The sequence below is a fragment of the Nyctereutes procyonoides genome, unplaced genomic scaffold, assembly GCF_905146905.1.
Source record: "Nyctereutes procyonoides isolate TBG_1078 unplaced genomic scaffold, NYPRO_anot_genome, whole genome shotgun sequence".
NCBI lineage: Eukaryota > Metazoa > Chordata > Mammalia > Carnivora > Canidae > Nyctereutes > Nyctereutes procyonoides.
This window is the reverse complement of record NW_026575046.1, coordinates 52,809,308-52,826,036: the sequence shown is the minus strand read 5'-3', so window position 1 is coordinate 52,826,036 and position 16,729 is coordinate 52,809,308. Positions and strand designations below refer to the sequence as shown.

The 16,729-nt window shown below is 43.1% G+C and overlaps 1 protein-coding gene across 8 annotated transcripts in view; it reads right to left on the bottom strand.

The window, feature by feature from the left end:
- The window catches only part of MCC (MCC regulator of WNT signaling pathway), a 324,907-nt gene that overhangs the window by 57,946 nt on the left and 250,232 nt on the right, over positions 1-16,729 (bottom strand). For all 8 annotated transcript variants that reach the window (XM_055325155.1, XM_055325148.1, XM_055325150.1 and 5 more), the window contains 2 exons: positions 16,471-16,634; positions 14,018-14,224 (listed from right to left, as the gene is read on the bottom strand). In XM_055325155.1, the coding sequence (XP_055181130.1) occupies positions 14,018-14,224; positions 16,471-16,634 (371 nt within the window). The remainder of the gene's footprint in view (positions 1-14,017; positions 14,225-16,470; positions 16,635-16,729) is intronic.

Here is a 16,729-nt window from a genome sequence, read left to right as displayed (position 1 = left end):
GAATTTGCAAGGTGCCTACTAGACCCAAGGAACTGAATTTTTAATTGTATTCTGTTTTAGCCCATTGAATTCACATATAAATAGAACATAAGCAAAAATAGAATATAAGCCAAATATAAGTTACATGTGGTCAGTAGCTACTGTATGGTTCAGTGCAGTTCTAGAACTATTCAAGGAAGTTAAAACAACTCAAACTCATGGCTGGGTAATTCAATGAATCAGGTCACTACTCAGCACAATGGGGAAAAGGGAAGAAGATTTTCCATACAGAAATAGAGATGTTAGCTTCAGACATGCTGAATTTGAGAAAACCATGGGGCAGGTGAGTGAGGATATTCAGTCAACAGTTAGAAATATAACCTAAGAGAAGGAGATCAGAACTGGGCATGAAGTTTAGGAATTTTGCATGTGAATAAGGCTGCCCAGGGAAGAGGCAGGGCAGTGGGGATGACAGCAGAGCCCATACAGAGTGAGGCAAATTGAAAGATAAACAGAGGACAAATGAGATTTTGCTCCAGGAGAGAAGGAGAAAGAGGTGAAGATAGGCAACAAGAAAGGTGAGTTTGCAGATGGGAAAGGGAGGTTGGGTAACAGAATGACTCCCATCTGATGGTTTCTCTCTGAGCAAAGAGCTAAGGTCCTCTGCTAGGAGTGAGGGAGGAAATAGATGTCAGAGATGAGGAAGGAAGCTGAATGAGAACCAAAAAGGAAGAAAAAAAAAAAAAAGCTTACACAGCAGCACTGAGAACTCAGCTGAGCTCTTTCATTCAGGACAGTAGGTTGAGTAAATGCATTGTTTTCTTCAAACTCTGGAGACCTCATGAAAATGACACTAAAGACTAAAAAACGGATTAAAAGCTAACATGAAAAGTACATGCTTAGGGCATTAGCAGAAAGATTTGGGCACGTTCTGTAAATGCAAAGTGGAAGGAAGAGTACTGATGGAAGGAACAGAATGGAAAAGACAAATTTTATCAAATACACAAGGGGAGGCAGCCTGTCAACTCCAGAGAAGGCTGGCAGGGCTTCAATTCAGCTCTGGCAGGTATACGAAGGACAAGAATGAGAAGTAGGCTGAAAACAGGAGAAATAACTGTCTGTATACAGAACAAATGACAATTCCCAGCATATGACAGCCTCTGCTAAAGTAAACAGGTACTCCACCTTCTAAGAACGCATAGAAATGTTGCATGAAAGAGGAACAATGAGAAAGAAATTCACCGCCAAGGTTAAAAGAAAGGTAGTGAAATCTCCAGGTGCCAGAAACAAAGTGGAAAATGAAGCCAAGGTTAGGAGGGAGGTGGTGCTGCAGCAGCCCTGGGAATTGAGAGCAGGGCATAGTGTGTGGGGCCAGCTGGGGCAGAAAGGGGGCCCTGCGAGTCAGGCTGTCTGCACTGATCCTCCTCTATAAGCCTGAACCTTACTGTCCCGCCCTCTATGACAAGTGCACTAGCACTAAGTGTGCTGCCGGAGAAACCGGAAAGAAGCCCTAGAACTGTGCCTAGGGGTCAACAATCAGAAGCCAAAATCCCACACCCAGGACACATTTGGGTACTGGCTGAGCCCAAATCTACAGTAATCTGTGTATTGCAGGTCCCCAATCTTAGGGGACCTTAGTGTGTGAGGGGTGCCTGGGTGGCTCAGTGATTGAGCCCTTGGCTCAGAGCATGATCCTGGGTCCTAGAATTGAACCCCACATTGGGCTCTCCACAGGAACCTCCTTTTCCCTCTGCCTATGTCTCTGGTTCTTTCTTTTTTTATTTTTTAAAGATTTTATTTATTCATTCATTAGAGACACAGAGAGAGGCAGAGGGAGAAGCAGGCTCCCTGCAAGGACTCTAACATGGGATTTGATCCCGGGACTCCGGGATCATGCCCTGAGCCAAAGGCAGACGATCAACCGCTGAGCCACCCAGGCATCCCAATAAATAAAATCTTAAAAAGAAAAAAAAAGAAAAGAAAAGAAATTAGGAGTGAAAATTGGTCTGGATTTTGCCAGCTGGTCACTGCCTCAGAGACTTAATTTGTAAACCACCCAGGATCACTGGGGGAAGAGGAGAGTGAGGCTTTCGTGTCTAGAAGCTGCTGGACATGGAGGAATGATTGTGGAGAAGGACTGATGACACAGGAGAGGCAGCAATCTAAAGCATGCGAGGAAGACATGAGAGAAGAAATGAAAATAAAGCAAACACTGAACTAGGTCACAACCAATCTGTTTAGGGTCCTTTGAAAGATAAAAATATTAATTTCTCTTTTTAAAGTTTTTTATTTACTTCAGTGATCTCTACACCCCCTGTGGGGCCTAAACGCATGGCCGCTAGATCAAGAGTTGCATGCTCTTCCAACTGAGCCAGTGAGGTGTTCCTAAAAAAGGAGTAATTTCTATAAAATATAAAAAAATCAGGAAGCAAAAACAGGCAGGTACCAAACAAGAATAGGTAGATGAAAAAAGCCAGTAGAAAATGTAGCCAATGAAGCAAAATCAATGTACCAGTTAAACTCTCAAGTGGATAAAATTGAAAACAGTATTAGTGACTGGAACATAATACAGAGAAATTAATTCAGAATGCAGCACAGGGAACTGAAGAGATACAAAATAGCCATGTGTCCCTGGGCTCACAAATGACCCACCAAGGCCCCAACATACTTTTAAAGTAGTTCCAGAGGCAGAGCGCACAAGAAATGACAGAGAAACAGTGTCTGAAAAGAAAATAAATGTGTTTTCCAGCTGTGGAGGCACACCTGAGTTCTAACACTGGGTTCTAACCAGGTGTGGCAGTCTCTAGACACGCCTGCAAATTCTTTGATATTCCCTCCATTGAGTGGTAGAGTCTGAGTCCCCTCCCCTTGCCTGCACCTGGCCTGAGGAACTGCTTCTAATAAACAGAATGTAGTGGAAGCAATACCAAAGAATTTCTGAGGCTAGATTAAAAGGGGACAATCAGTTTTGCCCGCTCCCTTTAGGGATGCTGACTCTTATAAGCCAGCCACTCCACTGTGAGGAAGCCCGGTCCACTTGGAGAGGATGCTTGCAGGTATTCTGACCAATAGTTCCTGCTTAGGCCCCAGACATACGAGTAAGGAAGACTTCAAGATGACGCTGGCCCAGGCCACCATCTGACTATAACCACATCTGAGCCTAAGCAAGGACTGCCAACTGAACTGCATGGTTCCTGAGAACCATGCAGACAGTGACAAATCATTGTTATAGGTCTTTCAAGTTTAGGATGGTTTGTTATGCAGCTAAAGCTACTTGGAAAAGGGGGAAAAAACATAATTGCATATGTAGCAAAAGGCAAACGTAAGTGGAAAAAGGGATAAAGAGAGAATCTTTAAAGCTGGTGGGAGGCACAGCCATGTTAGGTTCTAAGGGCAAGAGTGTTGGTCTGTTTCATTCACTACTGGGTTGCCAGCACTTTGAACCATCTCTGACACAGTGTCAGATTCATTACCATCTGAATATTATAAAAGAAAAAAACCCTCAAAGAACTAAAAACTATCACCTGAAAATATAATACGTAGCTAGACTACTGTGGTAGGCCAAAGAACGGTCTCCAAAGAGGTCTACATCATAGCCTTAGAAAGCTGGGAGTATGTGACTTTCCATGGCAAAAGGGAATTTGCTAGAATGATTAAGAATCTTGAGATGAGAAGATTACCCCTGATTATCTGGTGGACCAAGCAACTGGAAGTATCCTTTAAAGAAAGAAGCAGGGGTGCCAAAGTTAGAGAAGTCTGAAGATGCTCTGCTGCCGGCTTGGAAGCTGAAGGAAGGGGCACGAGTCAAGGAATGCTGGCTGCCTCTGGAAGCTGCAAGAGGCAGGAAGTTGATTATCCTCCAGAGTCCCAGGAAGGAATGCAGCCTTGACAAAACTCTGAGGTCAATGAGAGAGATGCATTTCAGACTTCTAGTCTTCAGGACTGTAAAGTACTAAATCCGTGTTATTTGAAACCAATTTATGGCACCATTTATGGCAAATTGTTACAGCAGCAATAGAAAGCTATGCAGTCATCATCAAGGGCATGGACAAAAACAAAGATGTTCTCAAAGATTAAGAATTTGTCCTATGTAGACCTTTACTGGAAGGACTTAATAAGAAATCAGGAGACAAAAACAGGCAGGATATATGCTTTCAGTAACAAGGCAATTCAACCCAGGAAAAGAACCCTATGAAAGAGATGGAGGTAAGCACAAAAACTGGCATGGAAGTAGGGGCAGAAGGAACCTTCCCATGCTGCCTGTGAGTGCGGGGACTGGCAAGCCGTTCTGCAAAACTGCCTTGTAAGGCTTGTCTGAGTAGGAATACGCAGACCCAGGATGCTGCAACCTTACTGCTGGACAAGTATTGCAGAGAGAGTCCCACCCAGGTGCGAGGGGCATGTGCAAGGGTTTGTGTGCTGCACCGCTGTCCGTGGTGGTGGGAAGTCTTGTTGCTAGCACAGTCCACAGGGCGGGCAACTGTACAGAATACAAGACAGCTGCTGGCATGTCAGCGGGATGGGATACACAACAAGATGGACAGACCCTGCATCAGAGGAGGACAAACATTATATGGCCTCATTCATTTGGGGAATATAAAAAATAGTGAAAGGGAATAAAGAGGAAAGGAGAGAAAATGATTGGGAAATATCAGTGAGGGTGACAGAACATGAGACACCTAACTCTGGGAAATGAACAAGGGGTGGTGGAAGGGGAAGTGGGCAGGGGGTTGGGTGACTGGGTGACGGACACTGAGGGGGGCACTTGATGGGATGAGCACTGGGTGTTATGCTATATGTTGGCAAATCAAATTCCAATAAAAATATATACAAAAAAAAAAAAAAAGATGGAGAGACCCAGAGTGCCGAGGGGGAGAAAGGAGTCTACAGCACATTTATGTAAATTAAAAACAAGGCATAAAACACTATGTATGAAGACATATACAAAATAGGAAAAGGGAAGGGGATATAAAAGGAATAAATAAATTAAGCAAAAGACCTTTCACGGATCAGTGAGTGTGCTTTTAATAGAGGAACATAATTAGCTTATCTCTCTGCCCTTGCAGGCTAAATAAAAGCCAACAAATGAAAAAAAGTAAATACAAAGATGAAAGATCAGGAGCCTAAGAGATTATGGTAGCCAGACAGCGAGATGCTGGTGACGAAGAACCTGGTACTGGAGCTGGCAAAGACAAACATCCAGCGGTGCGGGCACCGAGTAGGGCTTCCAAAGTGGGGGAGAAGTGAGGCTAGGACAAGTGTAAGACAGGTCAGCTCCTGGACACTTCCATCTCCCAGGATAGCTGGAGGAATGCAGACAAGACAACTGTGCTTGTTGATAAAGTCATCTGTGCATGTGGTTCACAGGCGAGTGACATGCAGGAATGACAGGTGGCCTGGGAGTCCTGAGCAGGATTAGAAACACTGTCACAAGCCAGAGAAGGAGGAGTCTGTTCCACTTACAATGCGCAGCAGTGTTCACTGGGTGGCTGTAATTTCAGGCAATTAGACTATAATTCGTAATTTCACTGTGTAATGGAGCTGGTTGTGATGAGGGGATTTCTGCCCTGCAGAAGGGCCACAAGAGCGCTTTTTGATGAGCTTCGGGCAGTTGGTCCCTTCTGCTTCTTGAAGACCAGCCTCCTCAAGTCCAGACATGTGGGTATTTTGCAGAGAACCGCTCTCTGACTGGAGATTTTACAAGACTTTTCTTGGAAACTTCAGACAAATGAGGAATTCGAATGTATTTACAGAAAAGATACATTTGTTCCTATGAATCTCATTTACACAGTGTTTCAGGAAAGTTGTATTTTATTGGTCATGGCAACTTTGTGTAGGCTGAAACAGAAGAGGAGGAGGGCTACAGAAGAGAAGGGAAACAAACCCAACAGCATTTCCATTCTCTGAAGATTTGATAGGTGCATCATTTCCTCTTTTGTTCTGCAGACTGCTGGAGAACCTGGACCAGATTATCAAGATGGCTGCATCAGGGAGAAGGTCAGGGTTCTGGCTGCCATCCTAATTTCTTACCAGCTTTCCAACAAAGGGAGTCAGCTACTTGCTTTATAGCCAAGAGTTCGCCTTTAAACAGCGTGATCTGGGATTTAGGAGCAGGATTTTGAGGAGAGAGGCTGGGGATGGGTAAGCAAACACCAGTGCCCACAACCAAAAGAGTTACCTCACACCTCCCAATTTCCATGGCACAAATGTGCATGAAACCCTTTTAGAGTAACTAGAACTGTTTCCACAGAAGACATGAAAAGAATCATAGTTCTGAGAGTTCTTTGCCTTGGATCCCACACTTCACACTTCCTCAAACTACAGAGAGGAAGGGCGACAGGTTTTACCAATGATGTTCTGAGTTGGGCTCAAATCAAGATAAATATACATACAAGTAACTTCTCTATGAAACAAACTCATTTTGCCTTCGCTTAGTGCTGTCTTGCCATGCTAACAGGATTGGTCTGTAGAAGCCTAAGGAATCTGGTGCCCATGTTACTGTCACAGAGGATGATTTACTAACTTCTAGTCTGTGTGGAAGCAGGTGACAGAATGAGAAAGAGGGGGAAGAGGACCCAGGAAAAGCAACTGGACTACAGGACAATGAAAACTGTATCCCACAATAAGGCTACCAGGGCCCAAGTTTTTGGCAATAGTGTAGACTAGGACAAGATTATCGAACTTCTGTAGGGCTCAGTTTTCTCATTTCTAAGAAGGGTTTAGTATTGGTAGCTATCCTGTAGAATTCTGATACAGATTAAACAAGGTGTGTATGAATCAGTGCTCATCACAAGGAAATGCTCAAAGCATGTTCAACGTTTGAATTTAGGCTTTAAATCCTGCTTTGCCTTCAGAGGTATCTCTTTTCAGTCTGAGGGGAGTATATTTACTCTGAAAATGTTCAGAGAATGTTAATACTATCAATATTAACAGGTTTTTAACAATAAGCTATCAAGACTGCATTGAAAAAAAGATTGCATTGATAAGTAGCACCTTGTAAAACTATCTGTTTTCCTTTCCTGGATGAGCATGGGAAGATGTGCACTGTGCAGGATAATGCCTCCTTGCCTTCAGAGCCCTAGGGTGCCCATGTCCTGCTGGATTCCAGGACAATCACATCCTTCTCTGACCTCCCTCCTCTAGCTCACCCTCATGAGTGGACAGAGCAGGGTAGGCTCTTTACACCAAGTGGCTTTCTCCTCAGGCACCAGGCTCATCACTGCCACACTGTGTGAGGAGATGGTGCCAGAAAAGCTGAAGTTCTCTCTTTCATTCACCTTACAGGAAGAAAGGTAAAGATGCTTGGAGAGGCTATTGGCCTACGTCCAGGGGGTGACTGAAGGACACCCCCTTCGCCTTCCTGTCCCTGGGTACTTGTTGGAATCAAGATGAGGAAGTATGCCAAGGTCCTGCACCCCATCCATTGATTCAGTGGTTCATGAAAGGGCCTCGGCACATATCCTTCTAGCTTCCAACGATTCTGACATGCACACTGAGAGCCACCGCAAGATGGAGGGTCAATAGTCTGTTTCTCTGGCATTCTGATTCAGTCCAAGTCTATCTGGTATAATGCTCAAAGCAAACAAATCAGCTGAGCTAGGAACATTTACTGCTCAACATATATCCACGTGCTCCTTCACATTCCTCAGTCCCTATGGTTAAGTAGAACATTTGTCCAGTTCTGCCCAACTGGCAATGAGTAGAAACATGTAAGGATGGGGTAGGTCCCTTCAAGGGATGTTTTAGATGATGAGTGCCATCAGCCTGGCTCCTTGAATGACTGCATGGAGCAGAGCTATGTACTCTGCTATGTGCTCATACCCCCAAATCTGTGCTGGACATGCAGTGCAAGCAAGAATTATGCTCTCTTCGTGTGCCATGCCACTGAATTTTGGGGAGTTAATTTGTAACTGCTGTATAACCTATCCTTATCCTGACAAATATATCAGCAACACAAAAGAAGAGCCACTTGAGTGAGACACCCCCCCAAAAAAAAAAAAATATATATATAGGTTGGAAGGACAGCACTGGAGCCAGATATCACTCCTTTCAGCTCCCTTTTTCATGGCCAGATTAGGGTTGAGAGTGTTAAAACAGGTGGTCTTTCTCTCTTTCTCTCTGTTTGTGAATTTACACTTAATTAATACCAACAGTGTCTTTTTCATATATATAAAAAAAAAAACTAAGAAGAAATGGGACAAATGATATATGAACAAAATTCCAGCAAGGACAAAATAGAAGACTATTTGTGTATGACTACCAAGTTGTTGAAGCTGGGAGATGCAGATCACTGACTGTAATCCACTTTTTGTTTAATTTGAAAATTAAAGAAAAGTATAAAGAAGAGAAATATGCCTAACATTTCACTGCCTGGTTTTAGCCTCTATTGATATTTTAGCATATTAGCTTTCCTTCTACTTCTATGTATATATTCCTACCTATTAAAAGTTATACAAAAAAATACATTCATTTAAAGAATAAAATTAGAACACTGTAGAGAAACTGGGAGTACCCCTTGACCTATACTCCCAGGTACTTACTTCTCCTCCCCACCATAACCATTTGTTTATATTGTTCTAGTCTATTTTAAATACATGCACATATAGCCAGTGTAAATGTATACACATATAAATTCATAGTAAATATAAAGTACCATTTTGCAGCTCTGCATTTTCCATATCCAGACACTGTGGTCAAGAAAAGCATCATGGAGGGGGAGGCAGAGCAGAAGGCACTCAGATGGGACTCAGAGCCAAGTAAGGCAAATCAGAGATGAATCTTTATTTAACCTACATAAGGTCACAACAATTTCACTTCCAGAAATATCTCCACTGTGACTGATTTTTAGTTAAAAATATCAAAGAGATACTGACTTAGCATATAACAGGAGACAATTCAGACAAAGCAAATGACTGATTCAGAGAGAGACCATGCTCTGGACACATCACTATAACACTACAAATCTCATTTCTTGGTAGGGGTGGGCAGCCTACTAGTAAATAGATACAACAAATGAATGAGTGAGTAGAAAAAAGTACATAATAAAATACACAGTCAACTTACAAGGTAACTACTCTTTTTAACAGGCCCTTTGGCTTAATTTGGATTCTTCTTTCCAACTCATAAACGTGACCACTGATGGGACAAGTGTCCTTAGAGATGACAAGATGAATACTGAAGATGGGATTGGTGTTTAGAACCAAATCAGTATTTAGAAACTGGCACCAGTGGAATTTAGAACTCCTGGCTCCAGGGGAGGACACTGAGGGATATAGAAGAGGATGCTCTTTATAAAGCCCCAGTTGGTGAGTACATGAGACATGCTTGAGCTGTGTGTTGCACACCTGGCTGAGTGGAACAGCCCTGGACCCTCACATCCTCCTGGATCTCTAGGACAATGACAGTGGCAGAAACAGTGCAGCTCCATGACCCCTGTCATCAGCACAAACTTAAAGGTAGCCTAAAGGATACCAGCCTCATCTCCCTGAAGCAGAAAGGGGCTGGAAACTGAGTTCAACCGTATGGCCAAGAATTCAACCAATCATGCCTATATGATGAAAGCCCAATAAAAACTTTGGATACTGAAGTTTGGGTGAACTTCCCTGGTTGGCAATACTCTTGAGTGTTGCCTGTAAAGGAGGTAACACCATCCACGATTCTACCTGGAGAAGACAACAAGAACTGCATTCGGACACCATCCAGACCTGTGCACCTTTATTTTGGCTGGTTCTGATTTTTTGCTGTAATAAAAGTCTAATCTTAAGTTTTAAAAAAAGTGACCAAAAGGAACATATGACAGGATTTTTACTTTGAAAAGCTTCAGAGTTAATGGTCCTCAGAGAGCACAATGTATGAAGGAAATTTCTCCTTTTACCTGTAATGTTCCTTTCCCAGCTTCCCTTCCCCTCCTCTCCTAAGGCTACATTATCAGGAATTTGGGGCGACTTCCCTGTTTAGTAGGATGAGGTGAAGGCAGAGGAATGGGCACTGCAGCATTCTAGATATTTACTCATCCTTTTTCCTGGCCAAGGAGCCAAATGGCAGCCATTTAAAAAAATCTGGAGTTGGGTCCTCATTTATATTTTAAAAGACTTTAGCTGAACTGGGTGATTCCATTTGTATTACATGGGTCCTATGAACACAGAACAATGAAATCTCTTCATAAATGTAACACCACATTTAGGGATCAAGAGTAATTGGTTAGGAAAAGACAGACACTTGTACCTTTTTATCACTAGTGGAAATACTGCTCCTTTCCCCTGCCCCAGCCAAGTCAATTAACTGACCCACTAAGGGCTTTAAGACATTTGGAGGGAAAGCAGATGAAGTACAGAAGTAGAAATTTGAGATAAACATGACTTTTATTTAGTTCAAGACAATGTGTCTTCTAGTCTCTTGAAGTGATTGTGGTGATGACCAGAGACTCAAAGCAGAAATCAGATTCCATGGATGAAGTAAGTCCAGGAGAGGCTTATGAAATTCATTTACAGACATGCTGAAAATACCCAAATTGGACATGGGGTATGCAGGAAAAACTCCTGCCACCACCTCAGGCCATGAATTTGCATAATTTTCAGAAGAATTTTTATAAAATCTCAGAAGGAACCTGTATGATTTTGATTCAAGTCTATGATACAATGGGACACAGATTCATGAGCCTGTGGTCATAGTTTTACCAAAAATTTTACCAAACTATGGCTTACCAAAGTATCTGAGGAAGGCACCGATCATTTTTGCTAAATGGCAGTTGACCTAAACAATTAGGAAGAAGATGAAAATAGTGTGGAGAAGCTGGACTTATCATCAAATGTCTCTCTTGTGGACTGCCAGGGCTCCCCACTGTGCCCTGGGTTCTACTCTCCCTACAATATTGTAACAACCTGCTATTATAATAACCTGTTGACCTGCAAGTCTCCCTAAGATCCTTCCAGCCAACGTCTGTGTCCTGTTTATTGCTGCAACCTCTCTGCCCAACACAGAGGAGATGACCAATCGTGTTCATGAAGTGAATCAATGAATGAATGAAGAGTAGAGTGTTCCCTTCTAGAGTAATTAATTCTACCTTGCCTAAATTAAGCCCACTTCTTGACATGTGAGGAAATGAGTGGTTATATTACAGAGCATGCAGACATAAATGATTATCTCGTTTAATAATGAGCTGGGACCAATAATAAAAATTGTTTGCCTGTTGTTCCTTAGCTACTGCTCTACCAAGTAGCCTGATCTGTTAACTGATATTAAAGATCTAATTTAATTAAATCTTGAACAAGTCTTAGAAAACCTAGCGAGAGCACTCTGTTTAATTACCGGCAGAGGGCAAGCACCAATCTTATTCATCTGGTCAGTTCAAATTCTTTACAATGAATGTGGGCAATGAAAAACAAAAACAAAAACACAGCTTCTACTGCTTTTCAGGCAAGTCTGCTGAGCTGTGAATCCAGACCTGCTCTGAAGACAGCAAAGGCAAACAAGCCATGTATCATGTGGTATCAGAGAATGGAAATGAAATGGTACCTCAGTCCTTCCAAAGAGCTATGCATCATGAAGAACAGGAGAAAATGACCCACAAAAGACAGATTCCTCCTCAAGGAAATGAAATATATTGGGGAGAGTTGGGTGGAAGTGATCCAACATTTAAAGTCTACTGAATGGGCATTCAGAGGCAGCTTAGCAAATTCTACCAGACGCACAATTACTTTGAAATACAGAGAAATTAGTCATGGGTAGGTGTACAGATTCCTGAGGACATTTCCAGTTGAAGAGACACGAGTTCCTCAACATTTTATTACTTAGATATAATGGAAATATAGATCATGTAAAACCTCAAAACTTGAAAGGTAATAAGTGTGATTAGAAAAAAGGTTGTCTAAGTGCTTTATGAGTATTAATTAACTTTCCTGCATTAGATACTATTCTTATTCCTGCCTCATGGTAGAGTCAACTGAGGCACAGAGAGGTTAGTAAACTTGCTAAAAGGTTCATGGTGACTTGGTATGTCAAGCTGTGACCCCAGATACCTCTAATAGTATTGCCCCATTATGCTGTTTTTGTTGGTTTGTTTTTTGGATTTTTTAAAAAAAGATTTTATTTATTTATTCATGAAAGACACAGAGAGAGAGAGAGACAAGGCAGAGGGAAAAGCAGGCTCCATGTAGGGAGCCCGATGTGGGAATCGATCCCGGGACCGGGGGAATCACACCCTGAGCTGAAGATAGACATTCAATCACTGAGGCACCCAGGCATCTCTTTGTTTTTGATTTTAAAGATTTATGTATTTATTCATGAGAGACACACAGAGAGAGGCAGAGACACAGGCAGAGGGAGAAGCAGGCTCCCTAAGGGGAGCCTGATAGAGGACTCAATCCCAGGATTCCAGAATCATGACCTGAGCTAAAGGAAGATGCCCAACCACTGAGCCAACCAGGCACTCTCCATTATGCTATTCTTAACACTAACCTCCAGAGTGGGAGAAAATACTTGCATGAAGGGGGACTGGCTTTTCATCCTCTGCTTGTCACAATCCAGGGCTGTCTTGCACTTTAGTAACTCAAGTTTAGAGGAGGAAATTTATTCTAAACTACAATATGTAATTATACCTAAGACCAACATTTCCCTCACAAAACTTGTACCACCAGAATGTGAACGCTAAGAGCAAGCACACCTAATTAGGGCATTACTCATAACAACGAGGGAGTGTAACCCAGGAAATTCCAGGTGGTGTCGGCCTCAGCACTAAGTACATTTCATCAGCTTGCCCTGATAAAGTCTTTGCTGACTGGGATGATTTATACCTGCTGATGCAAGTGTGGAGAATGGTAGCCCATACAGCTGGGGATGGAAAATAAGCTTAGGCATGTGAGTGCAGACAAAATCATGCTCCGATATGAGAGGTAGGAATGCTGGCCTTTCAATTATGACACTAGCCACAAATGAGGACAGGAGTTGATAATGTTCAAAAGTAGTAATTTCTTTCATATTCACAAATCATGGCAACCAAGAGAACTTGTGTGTGTGTTTAGAATAGGATGATGTACACATGCTGATCTTCCTGAAGACAGGTTATTGCCAAGGTGTTCTTTAAAAGTAAGGGAGAAAGCAATGGTGAAGGATGATGTACTTTCCCCCCTAAGTCAACTTTAGCTGTGTGCAGAATTGCCAGTCAGAGCACAGCTAGAAAGCAAGCTGCTAATATTGCCAGGATTGAGAAAGAGAGTATAGTTGGTCTAGTAATTCAAAGTGAAGTTCAGAGGGAATGTTTCTGATTGAAGAATTCATTGCTCTACCCCAGACCAATCACAGATTAAATTCACAGCCAAACAAAGAAGTACTTGTGGGTTCCTGAGAAAGAAACTCTGTCTTTGGACAACTGAGTGCTTTAACTATTTTGCCAAACATGACTCCGCTGAAACATGAGCTCCTTTAGCAATGCATGTATTTCCTAAGCAAGTTGTTCTCAATGCTGCTCTAGGCCACAGAACCATTTGGTATGTTGGGGTGAATGCTGGGAATGACATACTCATAAATACATATACACATATACACACATATGATCATCATAACCGTAATAAATGCAGTAGAGGTGAGGACATTTCACATTAGACTCATCCAGATAAGTGAGAGCAGATACTACAGATTTAAAGAAAATTTTATAGAAGAAGCTGCAAAGGGGAAAATTCTATATATTTCTGCCAATTATAAAATATTACTAGCCTATCTTAAAAGAACATTTTAATTGAGCTTGGGGAAGACGTGCATGTCCTGGAGAATGGTTTGAGAATCACTGCACTGATATAATTTTACCATCCACTTAGATTTGTGTTTCCGAGAACAGTGTTCTTTTAAAATCTTACCTGCACACCTCAGCACTTCAAACTACTCCCCTTTTGAGAATGACTTCATGATCGGAAAGGGATGGAGATTCCCAAGACTAGAGATGCCACAAAACTCTCGGAGCTGCCCTTGGCTCTGTATGCTTGTTTGCATCCCGGCCCCGCAACCTGGGGGAAAGACTCGGCTGTGTGGGACCTGGCGTGCTCACCCTCCTCCGGAGCCGGTCCCGCTCCTCCCGGATGGCATTCATGGTGGCCTTGGTTCTGTTCAGCTCCTCTTCTTTACTGCACAGCATGGCGGTCAGGCTCTCATTCTCTTCCCTCAGCCCGGCCAACTCCTTCTCCCAACGAGACCGCTCTTCAGCCAGGTTGGGATACAGGTCCCGGCCAAGTACCCCCTCGATCTCCTCAACTGTCTGGAAAACATAAAGACAAGCCCAGTGGGTTCCCTGGGAGAAGGGGGAAAAAATGGGCAGTATGGGAGTGTGTGACGACAGAGGAGCGGGTTCTAAGGCACTTTCACTGCCAATGGTAATCATGACTACCCACCCCTCCCCCCAATCACCCTTTCCCCATTTCCAGATAATGGCTCCGTCATTTGCCTGGGTCACAGTCTGTATTTCCAAACAGTCCCCAGAATAAGAAAAACATGGTCCCTTCATGGTCCATTTGTCTACCGTTGGCTTTCACGGCCTCATCTACACAAGTGCTGAGGTCCTCCGATGCATGTTCTGGAGTTGGAAAATACATATAACCACACAGCAAGCACTTTAGTGGCCTTTTCATAGTGCAAATGTGAAGTGGCAAACAGCATGCAAGAGCTAAATTGAGGTTTCTCGAATGACAGGCCTCCCATGTTGCAACTCCAGGAGACCAGAAGTCACATTACCATTTCCAGCTTTTAGTGTCACACATCAGAATTCAGGGGTTCAGTCCCAAAATGTGAAAGACAAAAATAAACCTCGGTGACACAGAAAGATGAAGCTCATTTTGGATGCTTCTGAGGCAGCAGGGATTTAATTAATTAATAAGACAGCTATGAGCTAAAAAGAACAGAATCTTAATAGTACTTGGAGAGTGTTTTTTTACAAATTCATTTAAAACACATTATTAATGGAGAGGAGAGATGCATAAAGTTAGGGGGGAAAAAAGAAGTAATTCTGCTTGCTTTCAGAAACTATTCATTCACATCCATTGCCCTTTGGCATAGGAAGCAGAAGCCAACTGATATGGAAAAGATGGACGATTACCATGTAGGGTAGAAGACAGATGTGAGGGGATGTGAGGAGAAACAGGCAGTCTCAAAAATGCAAGAATGTGAGGGGATTACATTCTTGGACCCTTGGACTCCCACATTGGTTCCATGATGAAGTTACCCAAATCTTGCCATGACTTTCCACACATGGGGCTTCATCCTTTCCCTCAGACCTGAGACTCTTAGTCCCTCATCAGTCGATTCAGGTCCATTCCGTTCTCTGCTGGCTGGCAGAAACCCTTGAGCCCCTCCTGCTCTCTCAGTGTCGAGGCTGGGGCTAGCACCTAAGCGGACATTACAACTGAATACAAGGCCTGGGAGACTCCAGCCAAAGAAACACCAGTGGCTGCCGCCCCAAACCACAACAACTTTTTATTTATAATTGAGATGAATAAGATGGAAAACCAGCTGGGTTATCACTGTGAATTATGGTTTACCTTGAGATACCACAGCTCTTTTGTGAAATCCAGGATTCCTATGGACAGAAACTTGGACCTAGTGTCAAAGACATTTTTCAATAACATGTCATATTTTCCCTTTATGTAGGCTCCTGGAGCCTACATAAAGGTTTGAATTGCTATGCCTAGGCTCCTCAGCTGTGGTGAAGTTATATACAGATAGCAGAGGCCCTGGTATCAATAGGCCTTGGTGTTCCTATTGCTCAGGAGGAGTCAGTGCAGATGCAGCACATTCCTCATCTGTGCTCACTAAGCACTAAGATGGATGGCTATGCAAGGTGTGGCTGAGGCTAGTCCTGTGTGCTCAGGACACATGACTCATTCAGTCCCTCAACTTCCCTCTTGTTAGCACCATGAATTGGTAACTTCTGAACTAATGGTCTAGAGGTCTTAAAGCTTAAATAAAATGTCCCAGTTAATCCTACAACTCACAAGTGCTGCATGATGGGCCACCCTAAAATGATATGGTACAATACAGGTAGTCTAAGAATTTTCAAGGAAATCCTCATTTCTGATGCAAAGCCAGTGATGATCTTGACTGCTGACATGACTTTTTTTTAAAAAAAAAATTTTATTTATTTATTCATTCATGAGGGACACACAGAGAGAGAGGCAGAGACACAAGCAGAGGGAGAAGCAGGCTCCATGCAGGGAGCCCGATGTGGGACTTGATCCCAGGACCCCAGGACCACATCCCAGGCCAGAGGCAGGTGCTAAACCGCTAAGCCACCCAGGGATCCTGACTTTTTTTTTTTTTTTAAACATGACTCAGCCCAACACAAATTTATAGGGCTCCTACTTCTCCCTAGTGGCCCAATGTACAGTATGGTTTTCTTAGAAACATTCATTCCTAACAGGTATTTGAGAAAACCATGCTTCAAAGAAGAGAGATCTGATCATTTCCCTCATATGCTCTCAGAGAGCCAGACCAAGGGTGGGAAGCATATACCTTGATGGCCAAGTCACAGTGCTCACTGGCCGTGGTGAGCTGCTCAATGCGCCTGTCCACTTCGGCCACAGAAAGGCTGCAGCTGCTCTTCTTCCTGCAGCAGACAACATTCTCCAGGCCTGTCAGCACTCTCTGCAGCTCTGAGTTCAGGTCACTGCAATTATCTGTGAGTGAATGTGGAAACGATGAGTTAAGCAGGCAGGTGGGTTAGGAATGCTCTCTGTTTCACTCAGAAACAGAGGAACCCAGTCGGGTAAGA